Source organism: Buteo buteo, chromosome 6, assembly GCF_964188355.1.
Source record: "Buteo buteo chromosome 6, bButBut1.hap1.1, whole genome shotgun sequence".
In the NCBI taxonomy this organism is placed as follows: Eukaryota; Metazoa; Chordata; class Aves; order Accipitriformes; family Accipitridae; genus Buteo; species Buteo buteo.
In genome coordinates this window covers 44,721,061-44,748,159 of record NC_134176.1, presented here as the reverse complement: position 1 = coordinate 44,748,159, position 27,099 = coordinate 44,721,061, and the positions used below count along the sequence as shown (strand labels likewise).

Below are 27,099 nucleotides of genomic sequence, written 5' to 3'. Positions count from 1 at the left end.
AGGGGGACCCAGCGCGGGCTCCTGCGCTGCGGCACGAGGCCCCTCAGGGCCGGCGCGCGGGGCAACGGCCGCCCCAACGGCCGGCAACGGCCCGGGCGCGCGCGCAACGGAACGGCCCCGGGCGGGAATGAGCGGGGCCTCCCCCCACACACACCCCCGTGTCCGCGGCCTCCTCTTGCCCCGTAGTCGCCCGTCCAGCGACGCCGGGGCTGGCGGCGGCCCCGAGGGCAGAAGGGCAGAGATCGGTCCCGCTAACCAGCGAGAGGCCCCGGGGCTCGAGCAGTTTTTCAAACGTGGCTGAAATACAGAAACACCGCGAGCAGCAGCATGCGTTGGCGTTTCGATGACGGTTTCTCCTCAACCCTTCGTTATCAGTTAATGGAAAATAAGACCTGAAGAGCTGAAAAAAACGTCAATTTATTTTATGCAATGAGAAGCAGGCTAAATCCAAGCCATTAGTTAAATGCAACATTTCCAAGGGCACAAAATCCCTTCTGATCCTGCTTGTTCTATGGGACTTGTTCCTCCAGCTGCAGCACTATCAGTCCCCAAAGCCAGTTGTTAGGGTGTCGTCTTTTAATTCCGGCCTCCAAATAAAATGATCTAGTAATACGGTAAGTCTAAATTACAAATGTAACGTCCAGTTTTAAAATCCTTAGTTTTGTTTGTTAAAAGTACTTTAAATTGTTTCCCAGGAGCAAACTGTTCAACTGCAGGAGATTCAGAACCCATGTCGCTTCTTGCTCTCTTGGCCACACCGAGCACAACCTGAATGCCCTCCCCAGCGCTTCTCCCACAACTGAGTACTACTACTCACCCCAGAGCACTATGCTTGGTGGAAATGTGCAGCAACCACAGACAAAGCTTGTTTTAACCACATTTCAGCATGATCCTCTTCAGCAGTTTGCACTGGACAGATGGGATTACCATCCACGCAGCTGCACATTAGTGCCTTCAAGGCAGACAAATTGAAAGGGCTGCTGTCAAAAGAATTTTCTTACACATACCAGCTAAATTAAGTCTTCCACATCAAGAATGAAAAAGAATTTTCAAATATAATCCCTGCTCTAGATAACATGGAAAAATCCTTCAATTTTAACAGCCGTTTCCTGGAAAGATCCAAATATTCACACTTCCTAAATCTGCAATCCTATTATGTCACCCTACTCACCCTACAGCAGTTCCTCAGGCTACAGTTTCAGAAAACAGGGGCTTTGGCAAGACCATCACCTTAGGAAGTTCCCGTGTACAAGACTCCCTCGTATTGTTCTCCCCTCTCTGCTACTGCAGTTGTGTCAGAGACACTCTTTGTGGAGCCTGTGAACCAGGCAGCTGATTAATCCATGTTATTTTTGATTACTTTTGAGAAGGACAAAGGGATGGGGGAGGGAGGCTCACAGCACAGCCAAAGAGTGCAGCATGGCAAAGCCAGGGAGAGATTCCAAAATGTAGATTGCTGGCAAAGTCCCCAGACCATAAAATCATGCCTTTGATCACCCACCCGCCTTCATTTTCTTCCAGCTCTTGGGTTATGGTTTTCTTTCTTCTTAAAGAAGACTTCTGGTAAGAACCGAGAGCCACGTACTACCATTCAGTATTTATAGGCTGAAAATCTTTCAAATGAAGAGTGGGATAAGGCATGGTCTGAACCTGTGTTTTTGAAGGGTAGAGAAAATCCTTTTAGTCCTTTCTGGGCAATTCCTACATACGTTTGATGAGCACACCTTTATCCCACATGGAAAGCAACCAGCTTAGTGTTAATTGATACCAGATAGGCCTTGAGTTTTTTAGATTAAAAAAATAACTGATAACAACAAAGTATGGTTGCAAAGCTCTCCGGATAGTCAGTTATGATGCAAATGCTCCCCTCAAAGAAGAGCGGCTCACTTGGTGATGCTTTTCAGGGAACCCAGACCAGCCACCGAGAATTAATGATCAAACCACACTGCTCCTGGCCCACAGTGCCACGGCAGCAGGAACAGGAAACTGGATTAGAAGCTTTTCTTTCACTTGTGAAAGCCTGGGGAGTAGAAAGGAAGGCAAGACAGAGCCCAGACTTCTCTAGACTAACCCAGAGATACTGCTCTTGAATTCAAATGAAATTTGAATTGAATTTGTATTGAATTTGTAATTCAAAGAAAAGTAGTAGTTTCAACAATAACAACCACAAACCCACATGGAAAACCATTTATTTCATCTCTATTGTCTCCATGCAGAGCAGACCAATACAGATGAAGGGGGAAAATGCATAAGAGCAGCTGAAAAAATAGAGCTAGAAAATACAATTCTCTCTGCATTTCCAAAAGTGACAAATACGGTGGAGTGATGCTCCATTTCCTCCCAAGGCTCTCCATCCTCAGGCCCAGGCTGATGTAGTGGAAAACTAATGAGCTCCCCCCTCCCACAAGCCCGATGCTACCTCCTACCAGGGTATCTTCCCAAGAACCGCAGACTGTCCAGGCCTGTGGTAGCAGCCAAGAAAAATAACTCGGAAATTCTTTCTTCAGCGTCACCCACTTCACATTCCTGAATGCTGAGCATAAAATCCTGACTGTGGTTTTCAGTCTTGGCAAGGCTCCGTGCTGATGCAACAACGCCAACTCACGGGCACTCACCTGGCAATGCCTCAAATGCCAGCCTCATTTTGAGAAAGTCATCTTGGGAAACAGCACGCACATCTTTCTGTGCAAACCTGCCTCCTCCAGAGCCCTACTACAGGGTCTGCTTAGCTGCAGTCCCTGGGCTGGGGGGGGGACCCCCAAAGTTAGAACTAGAAGGTTAGCATACTTCCCCAGTCCCTGCAGGCTAATCAGGTTAATCCTCCTTCCAGGAAAGCAGGAAGCGGATGCTACCATGACAATTGAATGATAGAGGGAGTAGTTGGCAAAGGAAGGCAACTTTGTAAAGAGGAATAAAAAAATTGCACTAAGCCTCCCTCGTTGTTGCAGTAAAACTAGTTACTGATGTAAGCCTGGGGTAAGGAAAGCTGAAAAAATTTTAGACAGCAGTTCCTGGGCAGGGAGAACTGCAAGCATGAGCTCTCCAGAGCTCTCTGAAAAGTAGGACAGGAGCTGTCATAAAAAAAGAACTGTGTCAACATTTCAGGAATCTCTTAGGGAAATAAATGCCTGTGCTGTGGGCAGCATACCTGCCTCATTGCTCTGACCCAAATCACCCTTTCAAGGGATGAGCCCTCTTGATAAGGCCCTGTGCAGACTGGAGAGCTGTACTGGTTTACAAAAGCTGTTTAAAGACAGAGCCAAGCTGGTGCAATTCACATTGAGCCACCTGTTTTGTGCCCAATGACTCTGCTAGTTCAATTAGACCTGTTTTTAAACAGATTTAAGCAAAGCAAGGATAAGGTCCGCAGAAGGGGTGATCTAGTAATTGTGCACATCTCTGTGGCAACAAAACATCCCTGTGGAACAATGGTCTGGTCAGTCCCATGAGCAGGGATGCAGGAAAGCAGCAGAAATGCCATTTATTTTATTAGTGTCAAATTGCCAAAAATTTTATCCCAGGTATCACAGAAGAGAAAACTCTTCTTAAAGCATACTTATAGTCAGCCTTTCATATCCCTTTGTCTCCTTACTTAGCGCACAGCTTTTCTAGACCCATTTTTTAAAAATCTTTTCACCAGCAGTTTCACCCTTCCCATTTCACCCTCCCTCCAGTATTCTTTGCTGCTGCGCCCCTTCCTTTAAGGGCTGTCAGTATTATTTCTTATCCATTCATCCCCAACAGACTAAGTCCACTGTGAGGTAAGAAGCCCAGAAATAGGCTACGATCTATATTTTTGGTTATAGCTTGCTCTTCAATAGTCTACACTGAACAGAGGAAAAGCTAACTAAGGGTTATCGGCTGCTGACCAGGCTGCAGTGTTCAACTGTTGCCCAAACTGTCCAGACCTCTGCCATGACAGTCTAGGGCTGCTGTAGCATGCCAGGCAGGGCTAACATGCTACACCTCAAGAGAGCTCTAAAACGTGGTGTGGGGCAGATGGTGGGTGTCCGGTCTCAAGAGCAGGCTCAGAACCATGTTCAGCTAACGGGCAGGAGAAGAGGGAACTCAGTTGCAACAGCTACATGGCTTTCCTTCCAGACGTAGGTGAGCTGGTAGTATGGCGACAGAAGAAACATTTACTGACCATTTTTCGGATAAACAGTTAGGCTGTGCTGGCTATTGGAGTGGTTAGGGCTGAGGCAAGTAATCTCCAAGCTGAACCAGTTAATTGTTGTGACCTATCCTAAAGTGCCTCACGCTTTTGGCTCGATTTCAACATAACCAAATACAAAATAGACCAAAGAGGTGGACTGCTGAGGCTAATACTACCTTTAGGAACAAGTGAGTCAATGAAAAGCTGGAGATCAAGTTGGAAAGGGTCCTCTCCCCTCTATCTCATAGCACCGTTAACTTCTCATGGGTAGGGAGTTCTGGCTAAAGCTGTTAGTTTATTGTTGTTTTGCCATCCCTGTTCTGTCTCCAGCCCTTAGAGTGGTAGGAGAAGTCCTTCCTCTTCATCAGCTACAGGAATCGCCTCTGTTGTTTTCACACAAGAGCTTGGGAGGTGCAGTTTCATCAGAATGAACTGAACGAAACATTGTCCATTTGCTGTGGAGCAGCTGTTCAGTTCATTTCTGCTCACTGTATCTTTTGCTCCATAAAAACCAAAACAAAACAACAACAACAAAATGGAAGCCCTGATGTGTGGATTTTAGCAGAACAGGGACAGGAGAGCCAGGGAATGAAGTCCTGCACATCCAGACCTCTTTCTCACCTGCTTCTCATACTAGCAGCCAGATCTGCACACACACACATAGGAAGTAACAATAGTGTTCCTTATTGCTTTGTAACAGCTCAGAGTCACTGTGGTGGCTCTGGGAGGCATCATGAGGTCTGCGCAGAGGTCACTCAGTTGTGAGCGAGAGTAGCACCATGACTGTAATGCCTGTACACAGGAGCAGAATTTGCTGCAGGGAGTTCCTGGGAAAGAAACAGCAAAATTAGGATGAGCCATAGACCAATCCCAATAGGCAGCAGTGAAGAGGCTCACAAATGGTTTGTTCTTTGCCCTTCCAAATCTACCACAAGGAGAACACAACAGCTGTATGAAGTCACTAGCACAGCTGAGAAGACTCTTTCCCAGCACCCCAAGCAAAGAAGATGTCTATAAACTGACATGTATTTGTTCCACTTGGCTGCAAGGCCCAGCTTCAGGTTTTAAAATCAATTTAAGCTGATTAAGTCACCCAGCTACCCAGGTATATTCCTGTCCTTTCCTTCACAAGAGAACCAGCACTTCTGCAGCTTGTTCACAGACACTTTAGGGACCTCATCCAGCTAACAACTATAGTTACAAAAATAAAAAAAAAAAAGCTGATTAATTTTTCCATTCTTTTAGCACCATCTCAGGTTTATGCTGGATTGAAGTGACTATGTACCTACCACCTCTGCATACCTTGCCAACAGCTCTGCCAGCACAAGAGGCTACCAACCCAAAGGCAAGCTCCCAACTGGTCATTAACATTTCTTCACCAGAAGTTCCTGCCTCCTCAGATATAACCGTGGAGCTGGTTTTTGAGCACTTAACTGTTTCAGTCAAAATTAACTAGATGAGCCAAGGCCTCTTATGTAAACTACTGAAGTTACCTGTCTCATTACAACTGAAATAGGAGGGAACGTTCAGGTGCAGCTCTGCCAGAAGATCTGAGAGGGCCTTTGCTGTGGTACAGCTAGCTTTGGACCTGCTACAGCCTTGATCAGACTGCAGGAAACTAGAATAATACAGATGAGGGAAGACCAAATATACCAGAATATATATACCAGTGTAGAAGAGAGATGACTGAGGTGGGATACAGTAACAGACCATGAAATACTGAATGACAAGGAGAAGAAAACTATTTTCTACTCACACAGCAACACAGTGATATCTAATCAAAATTAATAAGCAAGAGGCTAAAAAACAAATAGTAAGAAGAATCATTTAACACAGTGCAGTCAAACTATGCAAACTTGCTGCCAAAGAGAGATCACAGAAGCCCAAAGTAATGGATAGGGTCAAAAAGGGATGAGAGAAGCACGTGAAGGATAGGTTCACGCGTGGCTATCAGACATGCACAGCTGTACGGGGCCCCGGTTCAGTCAGTCCCTAAACCAGTACGTGCCAGAAGCTGACAAGACAGACTGGGGAACGGGTCACCTTACTGGACATGTTTCTGAGCAACCTGCTCTAGCTCGTCATGCTACATACTGCACTAGCACAACCTTCGGGACTGACCCAGTTGAAGATTCTCACGTTTTATAGGGCCTTTGTAGTCCCATAAACGCAATAGCTAGCACAGCCATCTATCTAGATTACAGCCTTGCCCATGGGAATTGGAAAGCTGGCATTCATGTGCTCCCAGAACAGGCACGGGTAAGGGTTATATCCCTGCTCCCTGGCAGCAAGAATTGCTGCAGCACAACAGGAGGGAGCACTTACCAAGGATTCTTTTCCTCCAGGAGATCAGGCACAACATTTACCAAGGCAATATACAGAAATCCTCCAGAAGTGAAAGGGAGGATCCAGGCTACCGTTTCCCCTGCACAAAGACAGAAAGCTTTTGTTATTACTGAGACAAAGCCATGGGAGAGAACAGAGAAGGGAAAAAAGATACACACATGGGGACGATAGGCCCCCTCACCTATTCCTACAGAGGTCTCAGGGAGCCTTACCTGCTCCTTTTGGTGACTGAGCACATATTGCAAAGCAGGCTCCTAGAATACCTCCAAGAGCTGTGGAAAGCTGCATCTTGGCTGCACTCCAGCGGTCAAAGCCAGCCCGAAGTAGGATTGCAAAGTCTCCAACCTAAAAAAGCCAAGAGCTGACAGTTAATGAATATGAATGTGAACATTCTCAGTTACAACAGCCATCCATAACAAGACCAGTGCTTCAAGACTGTTTCTAGTTTTCCATGTTGCCAGTCTCCCAGAGGGAGCAGCTTTCAAAGGGCCAAGAAAATGTTAACCCAGCCCTCTTAGTAGATGAAGCACCCTTGTAATCCCTCATGATGGCAGGATACAAAGGCCTCTCACCTCATGTGGGATTTCGTGCAGGAGAATGGCCATTGTGGTTAGGAACCCAACCTGTAGGAGAAGAGAGAAGGTGATTAGGAAACAGTCCCCAGCTCTTGAGAGACGACACTTTCATCAAGCATGTTAAGGCCCCCTTCTCCAAGTTAAGACTTGTTACTCAGAGTTTAGAACTATTCAATAAAAGGGTAGATGAGCTAACCCTTCCCCTAATGCCAGTAACAAATGACTAACACGTCCCAAGTTTGAAGAAGCTCTGCATCAGAGGGTCAGGATAGGGTTGGTTTTTACTGTAGCCTCCATTTTCTCAGAAACTTCCAGAAAATAGGAGGCAACTCCTCACATCTTTGGGTTTTTTGCATGTTGCGTCACACGTGAGAACAGGCCTCTCCAGTTCAGGACACAACTGGGGAGAGAAACCTTACCTTTCTGCTAACCAAGAAGCTGGCTGCTACTGCCAGGCCATGTGTGAAGTTATCAATAGTGTTGGCCAGCAGATTGAGGTATCCACTAATCTGCAAAGAGAAGGAAGAGCCCCTGATAAAGGAAGAGACATAACAAGATAAAAGAAAGAACATGGCTCAGACTTAGACACAGGTTATACAGAGTCACGATCGGATGGGAAAGGTCAGGATGTGGCACTTGTGGTGAAGATCTTAAACTATGTCAGTGCTCAAGTAAAAATTAAATGTTATGTTCAGTTTTAGAGTAACTAAGGTAGGCAAGTGTTGTCTGAGATTAGGATAATCTTCTTATGCAAACGACAAAGAGCTCTAGAAACAGAAAAAAGAGAAAGGAAAAAGAAAGCTAAAATGCAAGAATAGATCTGATTCTAAATTGAACCAATTTTAGGTAACACTGACTAATTTACACAGGTGACTGCCTTCAAATATGACCTGACCTTGTTTTCTAGTCACGTACTTTAATATTCAACTATTAAATATCTTCTCTTCAAAAGCTGGCAAGAACAATGCAACAGAACAAATGCTGCTGAAATTGCTTTTTATAACTAAACAAACCTTCAAACATTGTACTAAAAAAGCTTGTGCTTGTGGGTTTGCTTTCCCTTAACAAAGAATAAAAAGAGAAGATAGTGATGACAGTCACCAAAAAAACACCTACTAGAAGGCTGGATAGCATGTATATGCATTTGCATATAAACACATTTCTTAAAATTATAAGCATAAAGCAGCTTCCTTCCTCACAAGTACATCTCCACGTTAGACCTCCCTATCATGCTAACTATAGTAATCTCCAGGCACATTCTGAGTATTTGATCTAAAGTGATTTATGAGGGTACCACCCCAGCTCTTTTGCTCAGAGGTTGTTTTCTATGAGATTTAACAAAAACTACTGCATGTGGGTCCTGAGATACTGTAGTTCACTATACGGCATTGCAGTTTAAATTATTATCAAACCAGGTGTTAGCCAATACATCAGGCTGTCTCTGGAATGCAGGAACTAAGCTGACATACATTAACTACAGACAGATATAGGGCAACATCCAGTGAGTGGAGAGACAGCCTAGAAACTGTGAGGCACTAACCTCTTACTTCACCACAGCATCAGATGCCAAAGTTCAGCTGGAAAAACACAAGTGCTAACGGGTTTCATGAGCCCTTTTTGGTCTTCCCCTCTTCCCTGTTTCTATCAAACTCTGCTTGGGGCATCTTTTCTTCCTGCCATCTGTATGTCACAGCTCAGGTAGGGCTTTCTGTCAAGTCTCTGTCCCTTCTGCCAGGCACTTCTACTGCACAATCTCAGGACATCTTTATAGGCTCTAAACTTTGAAAAGTACATTGATGATTAAATATGAAAATAAAGAATTAAGCAAAGCCTAACTACAGAGCACATTTAAGTAATAATGTAAGTAACATCCCCACAATGGATGCAGAAGTTCCCTGCATGTTTTTGTAAGAAGGGGAACATGTGCAGGCAGACCCATGAACACAGCAGTTTTATTTCTCATTCCTCATTTTCAGTCAGATATGACTGTCTAAAATTTCTCCTTTTCATGATGGGATTTTATGCGATTGTGTTTTCCCCCACAGGCTAGTAATAATTATTCACATAAGTTTTACACAAAAATGCTTTCCCATACCACTGTATAGGGAAAAAATAGACTTCATGATTAAAACATTATGACTTTTTCTTGTCACTGGCTTGGGCAAAAGCTGTCACTGAAAGAAGCAAAGCCTTGGAGTGCTCAGAAATAAATTGAGTTGATTTGACAGTTATGAGCCTCTGACATTTACGTTCTGCGAATTTCTAATAGGATGTTCTCGTTGTTCATAAAGAGCACAGCCAGATGAAGCGTTTATGTTCCTGCTTCAGAATTAATGTCACTGTGCAATAAAACATACTTCTACAAATCAGCAAGGACCCCATGTGCCACAGGGAAAAAGAAAGAATAAGCAAGGCAAAAGTCCTCTACAATGTTTTTACTTGTTGAGGGAATAAAGGCCACAATGGAGGACAGAACTGATCCATGTTTGGGTGCAAAGGAAGGCTCCCACCTGCAGCTTTCAAGCTAGGACAAATTATTACAGCAGCAGCTAAAGAGCAGAAGTTCTAATATGCATGGACAAAGGACGACTGATTACAGCTTACTAATCATTAAGCCCTGAAGGGTGACTTTGTTTGTTTAAATAGTATCCTTCCCTTTTTGTTTTCTGAAAAAAAAGGGGGTTACTGAGTGAACAGTAGAACCAAAGAAGCCTGGCTTGCTATGGCTTTCTCTCTTTTCTTTGCAAGCACCTACCTGGCTCACTTCCAGCAATGCTGTTTCTCTGCATGTCCCTTCCCCACCCTGCACTGCATGACAGCCACTTCCCCACCACGTAGGGGCAGGGAGACTTACCTGCTGATCTGCCAACCAGGCAGACCGGGCATGCAGCATGTAACTTCTGCCAGAGTTTTTTCAATAGGGGATTAGTTTGCATTCCTCCTCTACTGCCATGCTGATTTTTATGGAACTTGCAGAAATTTGATTACCCTCAAGACTTCTATCCTCTCTTGAACTCCAGTAAAATTAATTACGGGTTCAAAAGTTATTGAAAATGAAGGGCAGAACAGATGGACAGACAGATGGAATGACTGCTTATGTTGTTGCCTAAGGAAACAGGCTAACAATGCAAGAATATCTTGGTAGTTTTGGTAATTTCCCCCCTACCAGAAAGACTATTAAAATATTCAGATTATATGCTCAGAAGGTAGAAAGTTAAAACTACACACGTTAACTTGTTAGTTTCTATTTCATGCAGACTGACAACAGTCTATAGGACTAAATAGACATGTTAGGGTTTTAAAGATAGCAGGGCTCTCCATGGTTGTCTAGACCTTCCACATAACACAACTGAAAGAATCTCATTCAATTTCTGCATGAAGTCCATTGTTTCTTCTTTCTATGTACTTCATAGAAAGCAGCTTAAATCACAGCTTAAAGTCCACAAGTGACAAAGAATCTACTGTTTCTAAGGTAAGTTGGTCCACTGGCAAGTTACCCTCAGTTACAGAGTCATCTGATTTCTAGTCTGCTACTGTTTGGTGTCAAATTTAGTCATGCCTCTTACATGGGTATTTGTATACTTTAAGTCGCCCCTGATCTGTCACGTCTACGGAGCTGAAGACTAAAGAAAACCACTTCTTATCACGTACTGCAAACCTAAAATAATTATTTCAGCTCTTTCCTGACCCCTTTACAAACTACCAGTAGTATTTTGGATATTGTGAACAACACTACCGGAAAGAGTCAGATAGGTGTTTCCCTACTGCTATACAGAAAGAGGAACACTCGCCTCTTCTCTTACATAGTATTTCCTACTCACCCATCCTCCTGGATGTAGCATCATAATGGAAGAATGTGTACAAACAATTTCCTACTGTGATTCTCATACCTTTTTCCAAGGCATTGACTTCCTAGAAACTGTCCCTATCTGGTAAATATGACCTGCATTCTTTCTTAATCTATTCTTTAATACTTGCATGTATCAAAACATGTTAAAAATTCAGCTCTTTTGATGAAGTTAGATGGTTTAGCCAGTATCGCTGACCTCATGCAGTCACAATGTGCCATTTAAGTAATATAGTAGTATCTGTTAATGTGAAAATACACTGGTTTTATAAATAAACACTTAGAAAAATCATAAACCACCAGTGAACAGATTTGAGTGGAGCTGCATTAATCCACTCCCTGTTGATATTATAGAATAACCGATTTTTAATACAGCTAATGTTAGCAAAGTTGATTTCATGCAGTACTAGTTTTATTAGAATGCGGGAGAAAATTATGTTTTATACACGTTTGTCAGTGTCATTCCCTGTATCAAACAATCCTATGACCAAATAAAAGGCAGGGAAAAAAACGTCTGGATGACAAGAATTTATCTTCCATAAGATCATATCAATTAGCATTAATTACATTATTATTTTTTACATTAGGACCAGGCCCTGAGCAATTGTGTCCCCCATCAGCGTTTCATTTCTACTTGAAATCAGTAGTAGGCTAGCCATCCTCAAAGTGCATAGTTCCTTGTATAAGCCTTTCTAAAATAATGGCACAAAGTTTCATAACCCAGTAATATTGGTTTCTTCACCACTATCACCTCTAGAAACAACGTGGTGGCACCTTGCAGTTTGTGCAGTGCTCTGTACAGATTACGTGAATGTGACAGATATCGAAAATACCCAGTGACCTCAGCATATCTTTCACATTGTGTAGTAAGAGCTATAAAGTTACAGCAAAACCAATTTAAAATAGAAAGACTGAAGAGCCTCTGACTGACCACATATCCAGGTTTTGGCTACGTCATGCAACCACACTTTCTGTTCATAGTTACTCTCCTACAGTTTTGCACATTTTTATGCGCTTTCAGACTCAAATTATAGGTCCTCTTTTGCCAAAGCGGTCGTTTACTTTCTTGCTTGTAATGCTCACCCAGACAAGGGTTTCTGCAGTGCAAAGATAGTAACATAAAACTGAAAGCGAAGCCAATCTAAAGGTTAGCCACTGCCCAATGGTACAGTACTCCTTTTCCCTTCCTCTACCTCCAATTCTATGAGCTTGCTGATCTCCATTATCCCAACACTACAGGCTGCTTGTCTACATGCCAAGCTGATTCAAGAAGTTAAGTTAGCAGAGAAATAAACGGGGTGTGGGCGTGGAGAAAAAAAAGAAAAAAGCAAATTCTTTGCCTGTTTAGCTCCCTGAATAGGCTCACTGTGGGGTCAGATGAGGTCCAGAGCACACAAAGTGATGCAAAATACAGGTTTGGAGGCAGAAGTGGATAAGAAGCCCTTTTGGGCAGCAGATAAACTGCTAATCTGAGAAACTGAACTTCTAAGTTTTACAGTGGATAGCTTCAACTGTCAAAATGCTTCCAAAAGGTGCCTTAAAAGGAAATGTGCAGCTCACAACTGCTACAATGCAGGCACTAGAGAACAGAGAAATCATGGCACAAAAATTGAAGAAAATAAAGATATAATGACTATAAAATATAGAATAACAAAATGTGAAAGTACTGTACTTTGGTGTCAGGATTCAGCCAAAACACACATCATCAGACTTATGCCTTCACAACAGCGACTTTGCCTCTTTTGCATAAGCTGCAGTGCAGATTTTCTCCAAGTCCGCTACTTCCTCCCTGCTGTGACCTGGACAGACACTTTGACAGAGCAAAATTAAGCACAACTCACTCAAAGACTGAGTTCCCACTCAGGCATCGTTCTTTCTGCAGAGAACTCCTGACTGAATGTTAAAATATGTGCCTCGAAAATGTAAGATGTGAAGGTCAGTTTGTGAGTCTCTTACCTTGATTCTGTTGTCTGTTGGACAAGACTGGAGAGAGGAGCCATTACACTGAGTTGAATTTGTTCCTGCTCTTTGGGATTGGCCTGCCACCTTTGGCAGGGGGTAGCCACTTCCATTGGGAATCTTTCCAGCTGGTGCTTTGGAATCACAGCCCTAAATTAGGGGAAAACAACTTGTCACTGCCTTTTTGTCAGTGATGTATGAGCAGGGTCAGAAATCCAATCTTCACCCTTAATCCTTTTGTCCTTACAATGCAAATCAGCAGCTTTGGTACCCCAGTTTAATAACGACAACTGCCAGAAATAAGACAGATTTCAGAGAGCATTTGTGACATCTGCTCTGTGAGACAAAATGAACAAAGACTTCCCCAATCACCAAGAGAAGGAAGGTAGAGAGAGAGAGGAAGAATTGGAGTCACACCCCCTTGGCATGAGCCAGGTTCACTGGAAAGACGAGGGAGTGAGCCTGCCACTCCTGCTGGCAGCTGCGGCCCAGAGAAATACAACTCCATCTGGGCAGGGGATGGGGGAAAAAGTCTTGCTCTCCCCAGTACATCAAAATAAGTCTAGAGAATTATTCTACAGCTGGGATTGCCAGCTTCCAAGCAACAAAATGTTCATCTCAGACTTTAGTGTCTCTCTGTAAATGAGATGATTAAGTTCCTTTCAGACTTCTAAAGTCTCATGTTGAGTCAAAGTAACACCTAATTGCTCTTATGCAGTGCCTGACCTGCAGTTTCACCTCTCAAAAGTCATGGCACAGAAAGGACTGAACAGTCTATAGGAGTTGCTGCTAGGAATTGTGCAGATGTCTGAGGACTAACTGCTCTCCTCTATCTTGGAATTATCTTCTGGCCGTCTACATTGCACATTTGCAGCTGGGTGACTCTCCTCTGAACCATTACTTAGGATTACCTGGCCAACCAAAAACCCCTTCTACCACAAAGTCACCTAAAAAAACACCTGGTCCAGGCCATACCCAAGAAAAGGGGGTAGCGAGGAACACCTTCCAGAGAAAGCTGGTCTTTGTCCTGACTGAGGACCGAGAAGGGGAGTGAGTCACGATGGCTCAGTGGAACATGCAACAGCAAGCTGTCATCCCTCAAAGCTTACTTGAGCAAAAGTCTCATCTGCAGAGCACTCTGGCTCCTAGTCCCAATAAAAGGGGAGCTCTCTTTCACACATACCACATCAAGAATGAAACCAGCCCAGAGGTGAGAAATCTCATCTAAAACCACAAAACCAAAGCCTGGAGATGAAACACCTTCTTCTACAGCCCAGTGTCAAAGAAGTGGCAAAAAGCTCCGAAGGGAGGACAAGCTACTCACAGCTCCAGGATCTTTTGCTGAGCCTCTCAGATAGGGCAGATGAGGTGTTTAGTACAGTGCTCCAAACATAACAGCACTCCCTCCACTCTGGCTGCTAACTTACCACACCAGGGCACTCCTTCTCTTCTTTCTCTAGGAAGATCTTCTCTAGCACCAGGAAGGTCAAGAAACCAATGATCACCCAGAGACCCAGAAGCTTCTGCTGCTGAAAGCTCTGCCCTTCTCCTGAGGGAAAAGAGAGAAATCTTCATGTCACTATCAGGTACACAGTGTTTCGCACATGTGAACCCACCGCGCCCCAGACAGTTTAACAAGCAGTTCCAAGACAAAAAAAACCAACAATGGAAATGCCGCCTGCAAGGAACAAGGAGCAAACATATCTCAAAGCAAATTAGTTTAACTTGCTCATTCTTGATCTAACAGATATCCTCATCTCAGGACACTCAGAGTGATATCCCCACCCCTTTTGCTTCAATAGTGCCATCCAGAATATTTCCTGACAACACAGGGAATTTCCCTGAGCTCCAGAGGCAAGTGAAGATTACATCAACAAAAATCCTGCAGCTGTACCTAGTCAGCAGCAAGCCCTGACATGAAATCTGCCATTGGTGGAGCTACAGACTCACCTTCCCCTTTCTGCCACACCTGGGCAAGTTATTAAGCCCAGAGCTATAAACTTTTCAATTACAGCCAAGCTTGTGAGATAATCATCCATTCAGCCTGGCTGCAGAAATGGAGACTGCATTGCAGCAGAAGAACAGAATGACTCTGTAATGGGGCTTACATGAGTCAAGGAAACATTTATGCTTCAGGACAGTCTGGCAGAAGCAAACAAGCTAGAGCAGGAAGAGAGAATTGTTTGGGAACCACTGCAGAAAAGGTAAAAAAAGGACAGGAGGTTCTGCTGGCAGTGCTAGAGCCATGAGGAAGAAGAGGACTAAAGGCCCAGCAGATTTGAAATCCCAGGACATAGGTGCAAGGAAGTCTGGGAAACCCAGGGCATCCTTTTCCCCCCTCTCACATTTTCAGCAGGGAAATGATTTCTTGATTTCTCAACAGGTGTGATGCAGCAGCACTTGCCATCTATGCTATCAGTTTGCTGAAGCAGAGCAATACAATCACTACAGCTTTCAACAACCCTGGCTATCTGAGGGGTGAAGGAGATACACTGATACTACAAGCTCTATCCCAACCCAAACAGTGTTTAGTTTGCTGGCGAACACAGGTTTCTGTTACCTGCATTTACTTTTTCTCCCCATGCCCCTCCCCACACCCCCCACCATCTTAGTCACGGTTCTATGGACAATTTTCCATGACTTCTCCTTGAGCAAAGATTGAGAGGGCAACACATTTGGGCTCCCATAGATCGAAGTACCCAGCAGAAGGGCCCCAGTTAGTCCCAAGAAAGAGGCTCTAGCAGTAACGCTGTTATAGGGACAGATTTATAGACAAGATGCATCTGATGGGGCAGAATCCCCACCTGAGATGGTGCACATGTTCATGTACCAGACCACACACGCATTCATAACTTCCCATCAGGTTAAAGAAGCATTCCCTTTCCTTACAGAAAGGACAAAGGGAAATCAACAGAGATTTATAGGAGCCCAAGGCAAAATAGGAAAAGTTGATAGACAAGAAATCCATTGCAAATTACTAAACATACAGAAACTGCAGCCAAGTCAGGAAGCCTCCAATCTCAAAATCTTTGGAGGACTGCAGAGTACAAAAATGAAGTATTAGATGTGTTTTTATTGTTGTTATATCCTTCCCTAGGCATTTGCTTTTACATGTTGTTTGAAAGTGAATACCGGCCTAGACCAGTTTTTGGGCTGACCCAGCCTGGCTGGTCTTGTTTTCAAGACTGAACGGACTCAAAAAAATGTACCAGTAGGCATAGCACAGACTGCTTCTAGGCACATAAGGCTTTCCTACCTGTCGTTGCACTGCACGTGTAGGCCCAGGCTTCAGGAAGCAGGTGCAGAAACACATTCCCCAGTAGTCCACCAATTGCAAAACTCAGTAACTGCTTCAAACGGTGTGATCCAGCTAAAAAAAAAAAAAAACAAAAAAAAAAAAACCAAAACAAAACCTGATCACAACTCAGCCAGGAGCCAAAACATCTCCAGCTGAGATTTTGCACAAAGAGACCTAAATTGGAAGCATCTGCAAAGCAAGCTTTCAAAGAAGAGAGCACAAAAATAGCTGCAGTGCAAGAAAAGGTCCTTGCACCACTTGGCTGGGACAGCATTGTGTGGGAGGGTCCTGGACCAAGCAGGGTGCAGAACAAATACTCTTTGTAGAAGCTCCCTCCAGGGCTTGCATTTTTCCAAGGACTCCCTATCAAACTGGTAGGTATGGACTAAAGCACCAGAAACAGACTATTTTAGAGGACAGTATTTCTGTGACAAGGTCCTGTTCATCACTGTGCCATTCAGTCCCAACCCAGGACTTTTGGCTTCAGAAAGGCTAATGCAGGTAGCAGGCTTACCTTCTGACTGCAGAGCAGCTCCTGTCTCAAACGGGATCACCAGCAAGGGGAAGACCCCACTCAGCCCCACCATGAATGAACCGATGAGGGAACAGATCCAGGCATCCAGCCGCTCGCTGCTGAAAAGGTTTCCCCAGGACTCTGCCTCCTTCTCACACAGAGGACCAGAACCAGCAGCAACATGACTCCTCGGGAGCTGCTGAGCTTCACAGGCCACGATCAGAAACAAGGAGATCGTCCCATCAAGCAGAAGCTTTTGTTTTGTCATCACTAAGTGGTCTCAGCCAGGCTGGCCGATCTCTGAAAAAAGCATGGGAGAGCAGTTCTAAGAGTGTGCCCAAGATTCCCTCCCACCATCCCAGAGGAAAGGACTCGATCACACCATCCCCTCCCTCAGCATCTTAGCACGGATTTCAACACAGCACTAAAGGAACAGAAGCTGTTTATCATCAGGTGCATGAAACTGCACATGAGGCATCTTATGAAGGAGTCTGGCTTTCAGCATCTTCTCTCAGGTGGACTGGACAAGGAGTCCAAGTACCCTCGTCCTTGCCCTTCAGTGTCCCGAGACTTCAGAGAAAGGTATTGACCAGAGATGCTACCCAGACAAGCCTTCTCCTCTTTACCATGGAACAGCATCCATGTAACAAATTAGTATGCAAGACAGGCAACATAACAGAGGTCCATAAAATCATGAGTGGTGTAGAGATGGTGAACAGGGATAGATTATTCACCGTCTCTTCAGACGTAAGTGCTAACAGCCATCACATGAAGCCAGCGAGGGTCAGCTTCAAAGCAAAACAAACAAATGTGACTCTTCGTCAGCAGGTAGCTTGTGTGGTAGTACTTCTCCAAAAATGATGGAAAATTTTACATGGATTCAACAAAGGAAATGACAAGTACTAGAGAGACAAATCTATTGATTGTTCATGGTTAGACAGCTCACATTAGACTCAGGAAATCCCCTTATCTGAAAGGAGCTAGAGGGTGGAAGAGTAGTTGGAAAATATCATATATACTTGTCCTATTTTTATTCTTTCCTGGAAGGATACTGGGTTAGATGGTCTCTTAGTTAAAATCAGCACAGCTGTTACTAAGAACTCTTCAGTCACAAGAAAACCAGAGAGAAGTGGCATGTTAGAAGAGGAAAATGAAGATAATTACACTCTCACTGGCAAACAGAAAAGGAAAGCAAATGATGCAAAGGCTGAAGTACAAATGCTCCTTCAGTCTCCAGAATAAAAAGTGAAATGTGACAAGCAAAATTAATTTGGAAATGGGGGAAAAGAGTGGGTTAGAAAAGAATGGCTCAACTAATGTTCACAAAACAGCTGCAGATTGAGAGGGAATAATGGCAGTCACCTGAAAGCATGTAAGAAACCAGTCAAAGTAATCTCTGAAGCATTAGTGACCATCTTTGAAAATTTACAGGAAAATGGGAAGGCCACAGAAGGCTGGAGAAGCATCATGCCTCACCTACCTTTATAAAAAGAAAAAAAAAGTTGGGAGAAGACTTAAGAAGTTACAGACCAGTAACTTCAATCCTCTGAAAGATTCTTGATCAAGTTATATGATCAGTTTGTAGTTACCTATAAGATAAGAAAGTGATAAAGATAGCAAAGCATTAAGTAACAGCCAGACAGAGAGGGGCCTGAAATTATCAAGACAAAATTCGGGGAGTTGGAACCAATCTAAGGGCTCACTGAAGCTGAAAAGGGCAGTGTTGTCCCTTGTCCCCCGTGCCCTCAGGAAGCATCCCCTCCCCATGCTCACACCTGACTCCATGAGTGAGCGGAGTCAGAACAAACTACCAGGAAAAACTTTTTTTTTTTTTTTTTTTAAAGGCTTGGCCCTTTTCCAATTTCAGTCCTGAACTAAATCACTGCAGGAGGAAGGCCCAGCTGCAGTGAGCAATCAAAAAGAAAATTAAAGGACAGGGTCCCATGGCTTCTGTGAAGGAGAACACTGAGCTCCAAGCAGTGACCATGGACATCAGGAGCAGGGAGGATGCAAGAAGGAACCAATGAAGACACTGGCTTGGCTAGCTGTGGAAGAACCACTAAAACTTTCTCTGGCAAGATAATGTCTGATCAAGTGTAAACTCTGCTGACCCATACAAAACCCATCACTTTTTTTTCTTTTTTTTTTTTTTTGACAAGAAAAAAAATCCCTCATAGCAAGTTCAGACCAGCTCAGGAGTTTGTGTCATCTTACTGCAGTGTTTTGATCTGACTGCAGGAACCCTAGACCTACCTATAGCATACTATCAAACCAATCTCAGTAAAGATCAGTACAAAACAGTATACTAAGAGGAAAACAAACAAACAAACAAACAAAAAACCCCCAACAAATGGACATGACAAAACAGTAACTCTGATGTGCCACAAAAAAAAAAAAAAAAAGATACATGCATTACATTGATTCAGAAATTAATTCCAAGCCAGCAGGCTTATGTTGCTACAGAGTAGGCAAATGACATCCTGGGACATATTAGTAGCTACACTGTAGGTGTGACACAGAAGCAGAGATTCCATTCCTCTCCACACACCTGAGACTTTAGCCAACAGGCCGCACCCAACCTCAAATGCTCTTCTTTAGAAAACAGATGCAAAAATCAGAGACATTGCAGTGGAAAGAAACAAAAATTAGAGTGTAGAAAGCATGACCTGGAAAAAATGACTGAAGGACCTGGGTGTGTTTAGTCCTAAAAAGATAACACTGAAGGGAACAGAAGAGTCTGTGTACATTAAAAGTCACAAGAAAGGGGGAAAGCGCTCAACTCTTCTTTCACAATGTACCATCAGCTTAAATGGTAAATAAGATTCAGCATGGATACGAAGAAAAAAATTTACATAGTGCCAAAGTGGTGACATACTGAAACAGGTTATCTATGATGCAGAATCTCCAGCACTGTTTTTTCTTTTTCTTTTGAGAAACAGAATAAATACCTGATGCAGATGTTATTTAATTGCCAAGACTAGGTCCCTTCTTGAAGTCCCTCCAGCCCTGCACCTCTAATTCAATGTAAGCCAGTAAGATCCTTGTTTTAGTGGCAGGACCCTAGGAAAGGGGGCTGGTTTTCAGGCATAAATCACTATTGGCACAACCACTTCAAAACAATTGGGGTGAGGTGGCAGCAAGGGACATCTTCATCTCTCACAGCACTCCATGCACCAATTCAGCTCAGGCGCTGAAGTGAACAGGCACTGGGCTGATGATGCTCAGAGCGCTAGTAACAACTGCAAGCACAGCCTGAGGGGTCAGAGATGCCGCCCTTTGCCGAGCTCCACCACACCAACGTACCTGGGATCCTGCCAGACCCCTGGCTCCTCTCCCTGGGATTCAGGCTCCCCCCACAGCTATGCAAACAGACACACACAACTATGGTAAAACTATGCCACGGAATCCCCCAAATTTCTCCTTTTGGGGGGGGGGAGATGGGAAGCTCTTAAAATGTTAGCTGTCCCCTAACTGAACAGTTTCTTCTGTCCCGAGTACCCATAGAGGCTGAAGCCATCAGCCACAGAAGCATCTGCACAGGGAGGTGACAGCACTCTTCAGGCAGATTACACCAGCCACAGCCTCCTCTCTGCTTACTAGCTGCTGCATAACAACCTGCAGTTAGAGAATTTCCTGCTTTAAAAAAAGACAGGCACCCCTTCCAACCCCAGCACAGGCCTGACGGATGTACTCTTCCTTTATGACAGGGCTGGACCTAGAAAATGACTGAGAACAGCTTCTTTGTGAGGAACAGAGAAAAAAAAATAATCAGGATTTATACAACCACCATATGCCTATGAAGAGGCAACAAACACACACAGCAAAACAACTGCTCTCCACAGCTTGGCAATGATGAAAAGTGGCACAGACTGGCCTCTTCTGCAACACTGTCGTCACAGCTTATGAGAATCAGTCTGGAAAAGTAATCACTGCAACTGATCCAACAGGTCCATTTCTTCCATCTCATTCTCCACACTCACAGCCCACATCTGCCCCAAGGGACACATGAAAGGGTCTTTCAGACTAAGTGACCCAAATCCTGGAGAGAAGCAGTAGCACATAGGACAAAGGGCATGTCTAGGGCTCTGAAACCAGGCTGCATACCTGGCTTCATGTCCTTCTTCCAGCAGCAAAAGGGATGAGGTCACCCAAAAAGGGATGGTGGTGGACAAGAAATGGGCATAAAGGGGTAGAACACTGATTCCCCTAACTCACATTTGTGTCAGTCAACCTTCTGTGGCCCACGGGTCTGTCTTCTCTTGTTACTTACACAAGGGAAAACCAGTACATTCCTTTGCACCTGTGCTGCCTGACCATCATCACCTTGTGGCTCAAGAACACCCCCATATCTCATGCAACAAATTCCTGATGCTTATAAAACGTCTATGAGGAATATCCAGGACACACCCGATCCTTGTGCCCAGCTAATTACTTAGACCACATTCCCAGCATTTGCTTCTTCCTAACATATCGTAACCACTTGCTCTAAAAAATGCATTTTTTACCTCCATAGCCCCTTTGCTTCTCTATCTTATTAGTACTTGCTCCTCATGAAGCATTGTTTACTTAATGTTTGTAAAGTCTCTAAATTCAAACTGCTGCTCCTAAGACAAATATTTAAGGGGAAGAAAAGGAGCAGTCAAGATGTAGTCCTAAGGAAAAAACAAAGCTTAAGAGAGAAAATACTACCCTGCCGCTACAGTTGCAGAGGGTGGAAGAAGTCTTTACGTACCCCTAATTTTAGACAACAGCATCCGTTTTAGGAACCCAGCTAGAGAAGGTCTTGATAAATTTCTAGAGAAAGCACCTGCAGGTTCTTAAAGAAGTCTGTGGTCACTATGTGGCAGAGGCATAACCAGGTTATAGAGATATGTTTTTCTCAAGAAGGGTATATGACCTATTTAAGAACATGCATGGGACAGAAACAGCCAGTGCATCATTTACTCATCAGTTTTGACACCACCACCATTTGGGATCACAGCTCGCAGCCGTGCCGGATCACAGCCTGGTCACCATTACCACTGGCAGCACTCTCCAGAGTACCACGTCTCCCTCGCAGGTCTCTGAGCCAAGCATTCAGGAGTCAGGTCTGCTCAGCTCCTTCTGCAACAGCCTCAGGACTGGAATAACCATGAGGTCTTCCCAGCTTAGAGAAGAACAAACAAATGAGAATTTGCCATTTACAACCCCGGAGTAGGGCAGGGGGAGGCTGCACATCAAGCCGGAGGAGCTCCTACCATCCTCCCAGGAGGCTCCTCCACCTCGCAGTGCTCACTGAACACCTCCGTAGCAGGCAGTGCCTGAGAAAACATGGACAAAACTTAAAATGCCAAGGCAAAAACCTACTGGAAAAGAGAAAATAAAATATTGACAAGACGATGATTCTTGCAGCAACCCGCCTCTCCTCCTAGACACTCTGCCTTTTCAGACCACACAGCTTCATCTCCGTCTCAGCACAATTGCTCATTGCCACACAATTGACATTTTAGATGTTGTTGGGGGAAAAAAAAAAAAAAGAAAAAAGGCTTTTTTACAAGTGTTTTCCCTGAAAGCCAGTTGCCCGGTCTTACAGTTGCAAAAGAGTACTGCATGGAATGGAAAAAAGTTATTTTCCAGGGAGGAAGCATAATTTTCAGCCAAAAAATTCTCCATGAGCCGCCTCCCTCCATTAGTCCTGTGAAGAGCTTTGAATTCCTCCTGGACACCCTGACCTCAGTGGAGGCACAAAAGGTCTCCAGCCTCCCCCCTAGCCCCCAGCACTCCCTCCTCTCTCAATCACTGCTCATCTTTAGGGAATGCGCTGTTCTGCTGGGACCCTTGCCCTTTCCCCCATCCCTCTCATAAAAAACCACTTTGCACAGAGACTCGCGTTTCTGCAAATCACCCACATGACAGCATGCGCAGCTAAAAGCTGGAGATGCACAGGGTTAAGAACAACGAGGTATCGCGATCAGAACAGATTACGGACCCCGCGCAAACCTAAGAGTTGGCAAGGAAGGCGATTAAAACACTGATCGAACGGTTATAAACGTAGTTTGGGAGACAGCGGTTCCTTCCCCATCCTACCCAGGTTGAAAGAGGAAAGTTTGCGGATCAGGCAATGGCGTTCACCCCCCTCAGGGCTAGGTGGGATTTCTCTCCTCCCAGCCCACTCAGCGTGGCAGCCCGAGGCAGAGGCCGGGCAGAACCGGTCCCCCCCCCGCCTCCCCGATCACTCACCGGGTGCCGCAGACCCTCGCCCGGCCCGGGCCTGGCTCCGGCACAGCTCTTATCTATCTTGTCGTAGTTTCTAACATCACCGCGGACCGGGTCTGATGGGACAGACAGCGCGGGTTTTCCATTAGAGGAATGCTGACCGATGCAAAGTGAGACAAGTTCGCCGGGGGGAGGGGGTGGGGTGGGTGGCCATGGTGGAGTGTGTTGTGTGCAATTAACCCTCTCCACGCACCTTACAACTTAGTTGCCCCCCCAGGGTCCACGCAGGGCCCGCCCAGCCCGCGGAAACCGGCTCCTCCCGCGGGGGGAGGGAAGCAGGGAGCGGGGCAACCTCCCCCCCCCCGCCACCACCGCCGAGACCTTCCCTCCTTCCCGGAGGAGCCACTTCCAAAACTTTTCTCCGCGGCGGCTGAGCTTCCAGCCCCGGGCACGCCCGCAGCGGCACCCCCGGCAAGCTGCAGCAACGGCGGGCCTGCACCGGAGCGGGGGGGACACGCCGGTCCCGCGGGGGGTGCCCACGGTCTCGCCGGGCCGGGGCACAGGCGCTGCCCGCCCGCCCCCCCCCCCGTACTCCTTTCCCAAACTTACCCCGCGCTCGGCCGGGCCCCGCCGGTGTCGGGACTCGGCTCCGCGACGGGCAGCGCTGTCCTCACCCCTTCCCCCCCCCCCCCCGCCACCGCAAAACAGCGGAGCGGGGGTACCGCAAGTCGACCCCCGAGCCGCGAGCCGTCGTTACCGTCCGCCGCCGCCGCCGCCGTGCCCCGGTCCTCCGCTGCCATCCAGCCGCGGCTTCGGCGTGGGCCTGCCCCGCCCGGCGGCCCCTCAGCTCCGCCTCCCCCCGGCCGGCCACGTCGGTCCCGGCCTCCTCGGCACCAGCGTCGCCGCCCCGGCGGGGACCCGCCGCCGCGCAGCGCTTCCGGCCGCCGGGGGGGGGGGGGGCGGCCGTGCTTCCCGGCCCGATCGCGGGCCGGCGGGGCGGAAGCGGAGCTGGTGGCCCACGGCCCGGGGACCGCGCACTTCCCCCCCCCCGCCCCGGGCGAGGAAGAGGAGGGCGGCCCCAGCTCCGCCGCCGGGGCCTTGGGCGCCTCGGCGGGAGCGAAGTCCTTGCGAACGGCGCTTTACAGCTCGCACCTCGTAGGGATCTAGCGAGATGTTTTGACGTCTCGCCGGCACGGGCCACTTCTGGGCTGTGGGACCGAAACGCGTGCTGTGGAAGACCTGTCCTTCTAGAATGTGCTTACTGAGATCTTTTCACTTTTTTTTTTTTTTAATCTGTCTAATCGGATTATAAATTCCTTGGGCTACAGATGTGTGAGGATGAGCACAGTGGAAACCTGGTTTTGAGCAGAATTTCTGGAAGTTGTTAGAGCGGAAGAACGTATGGCAGCCTCCCCTAGGACTTGGCCTCCAAATGTTTTTAAAAGTTACAGTAGTTTTTAAACATACTTGCCTCCTCCTTACAGGTTCATTACAGCCTTCCTGATGACACTTAAGTAACCCCAGAGCTCCACAAGCACTAGTGTCCTGACTATTAGTGGTGAAGAATACCCACGGTTCTTACAGAGATTTGCAGAAACTGCATGTGCTCAAGAAAGTAGGTCAGAGGAGGACAAAGATTTACAAGCTGAGCTAGTTTGGAGCTATATGGTTTCCAATACAGACATTTTCCAAAACATACTGATGTACCTTTTAGTTCCATCTCTTAACCATTTTCCCTGAGAGACAGAACTTGTTTCTCACTTGTTTCCCGAATGAATCCCATTCCCCAAGGAGACGCTGCTGATGCTGACGCTTCTTTCTACAGTTTCGCCCTAGCCTCATTACATCATACCAATGTCATGCCCTGGAGCAGGAGCTAGGAATTAAGTCAGCCACAGTCGCCTGCACTGGTTTAGCTGCTCTTTCTGCATTCATGTAACGGGAACACAAGCCTACATGCTACTGCGCTGCAAATGCAGTTTAAGAAAAGTTACATCTTTCTCACTTGCCAACAGAATGTTATACAGGAAGCTGAATTCTGAAAGTGAATTTTTAAAGAAAAAGTATTTTGCATTTTGTTCTCAAGTTGTAAGATGTATGGTTCTTGCGTTCCACAGCCACCTTCCTACTGCCTGAATAATTACCATCAGCCTTCCTGAGCCTTGCTCCAGTGGCACCGTTGCCCGTGCTGATGGATCATACCTGTGATTATCACAGTTACAACAGACACCTCCTCAGGTAAACCAAGCCACACCGAGAATTTCAGACTATTGCAAACAATAGTGTTATGATCTCAGAGAAATGAGTGGGAATTTGCTTTTGACTTCAGTGATGTAGGATTTCACTCCGAGAGTTTCCATTTTTATGACATTCTGCTGTAAGCCAACACAGGAAGAATTCTGAACAAAATGTGCACCTGTGTCATCAGGTGGCAGCTGCTAATACACCGAGGCCAAAAGCTGGTATTTTGTTACAATAGCAACCAGACGACCGGAGCGGGGATCTGGGACCTTCTCCTGCCTCCCCCAAGCCACAGAGCCGCTTCAGTCTGATTTCTCTGAAAATGATACTTAGGTTTCTGTATTCTTTACTGAATTATTTCCTCAGCTGAGGAAAAAAACAAAACAAAACAAAAAAACCCAAAAAACCCAGATCACTTTTTAAAAGGCAGATTAACAAAACCAGTCACCATATATCCAGTTCTCTGACTTGTAACTGATCTTCTTGCCTCTCTAACATCTTTACTTGGGTGTCTCCAACACTTACTCTTGTTTACAATCTTTGTGGTCTCTTGTGTCTTTCTTGCCAGAGTGGGGCAATGATGGAACTGAAGCAGCTTTCCAGTAAAAAAATGTAAACCCATTATAGGTCACTGGCACCCATGAAGACAGAGGCGTGGGGTACACCTCATGCACAGCCCCCGAAGGCTGACATGTTGTGTATCCACAAAAGCCAAGAGATATCAGTGGAGCTTAGCACATCTTTTGGGCAAATAATTTTTTTACTGAAAAATTCAGTCACTCAAAAGTATTAGTCAATTAACGACAAATGCTGCGAACAGACTGATTTCAAAAGCACTACTTTTGTTTTTGTTTTTTTTTTTTAATTGTTGTTATTTTTTAAAGTCCTACTTTGATTGATAAAGTAGTACATTATTGGCTGGGTCACCAATCTGAAAAATCCGTTTAGACCATTCAGGCTGAAATAAAAAGATGGAATAAATGTAGAAGGAAAAATGGAAAATCAGTTGTTGTCACACGCCTAATTGCTTCTTGAGGTTCCTGGAGTTTGTAGCTCACAGTTGCTGGGGAGCAGCTTGATGCCGTGCTGGGCAAAGCGGCGATGCTGGTAAAGCTGTATTTGTGCAGAGACACCGCACGGAGGTGCTACCTGCCTGCAAAAGGAGATCGTCGGGCCCGGACCAACTTCCCCTTTCCCTACAGAAGCTAAAGCGTTTTTCAGTGGGGAAATCGGGAATTTCACCAGCGTCAGGGCAGGGAGGAAGATATAACCTGGTAGATTGGATCTGATCTTTCACACAGCTACTGGACACAAGCAATTAAACCCAAGGGTAATACTGGCACCTCACAGCAAGAGCTTGGTAATGACTTCTTTTGCCATCGCAGTTTACAGCTCGGCGCGGTGCCTGGGCTTTGAGTGCAGTCAGGATTGGGGAATGATGCTGGTACGGCTGTACCGCCGGTCGCCTTTCCCCATGAAGATGAGGTGGTGTGCTAGCAGGATGGGAACACCCCAAGTCCAGGGATGGTACTAAACCTTCCCCCAGTCACTCTGGTGCTGTGGGAGACTTTCCTTTAGCCAGGCACAGCCTCAGTGGGATTTAGGCCCTAAGTGTCTCACGAAAGCCTGGCAAGCATCTGCTTTGGTCGAAGGAGGCGACCCTCCAGAGGAGTCTGGCTCTCTAGCCACCACAGGGGTGCGTTCTTTCCTAGGAACACACTCTGGCAGCTGAATTTCCACCATAAAACTTGCTAATAAAGGGATCAGAGTGGCTTAGTAAATTCATTCTTCCTCACACCTAATAGTGCTCTCTGCACTCTGTCCCCAGGACATTCTTAAACCTATTTTTTTCTTGTGGTACTGTCAGAAGCTGGCTTTTGAAGAAGGGTAGGACATGAATGGTGCCCTGAAAGTGCACTAACTGCAAAGAGAAGGTAGCAGAGCCTCAGCAAAATGTCTGGAAAGGGC

General features: G+C 45.8%; 1 protein-coding gene across 7 annotated transcripts; it reads right to left on the bottom strand.

Annotated features, from left to right (window-relative positions):
* Window positions 1-396: 396 nt before the first annotated feature.
* SLC39A13 (solute carrier family 39 member 13) lies at window positions 397-23,929 on the bottom strand. 7 transcript variants are annotated; one of them, XM_075030855.1, is made up of 14 exons: window positions 23,648-23,929; window positions 22,915-23,006; window positions 21,933-21,995; window positions 19,244-21,841; window positions 18,176-18,284; window positions 16,696-16,995; window positions 16,140-16,253; window positions 14,311-14,432; window positions 12,881-13,033; window positions 7,497-7,586; window positions 7,075-7,125; window positions 6,715-6,847; window positions 6,482-6,581; window positions 397-4,983 (listed from the first exon to the last, which is right to left on the bottom strand). In XM_075030855.1, the coding sequence occupies exons 6-14, from the start codon at window positions 16,961-16,963 to the stop codon at window positions 4,908-4,910; spliced, it is 1,107 nt and encodes a 368-aa protein (XP_074886956.1). In that variant the 5' UTR covers window positions 16,964-16,995; window positions 18,176-18,284; window positions 19,244-21,841; window positions 21,933-21,995; window positions 22,915-23,006; window positions 23,648-23,929; the 3' UTR covers window positions 397-4,907. The 7 variants fall into 7 exon arrangements, with proteins under 7 accessions (XP_074886956.1, XP_074886958.1, XP_074886959.1 ...); XM_075030857.1 differs by having other exon boundaries at window positions 21,640-21,841; XM_075030858.1 differs by having other exon boundaries at window positions 21,715-21,841.
* Between the last annotated feature and the right edge of the window lie 3,170 nt (window positions 23,930-27,099).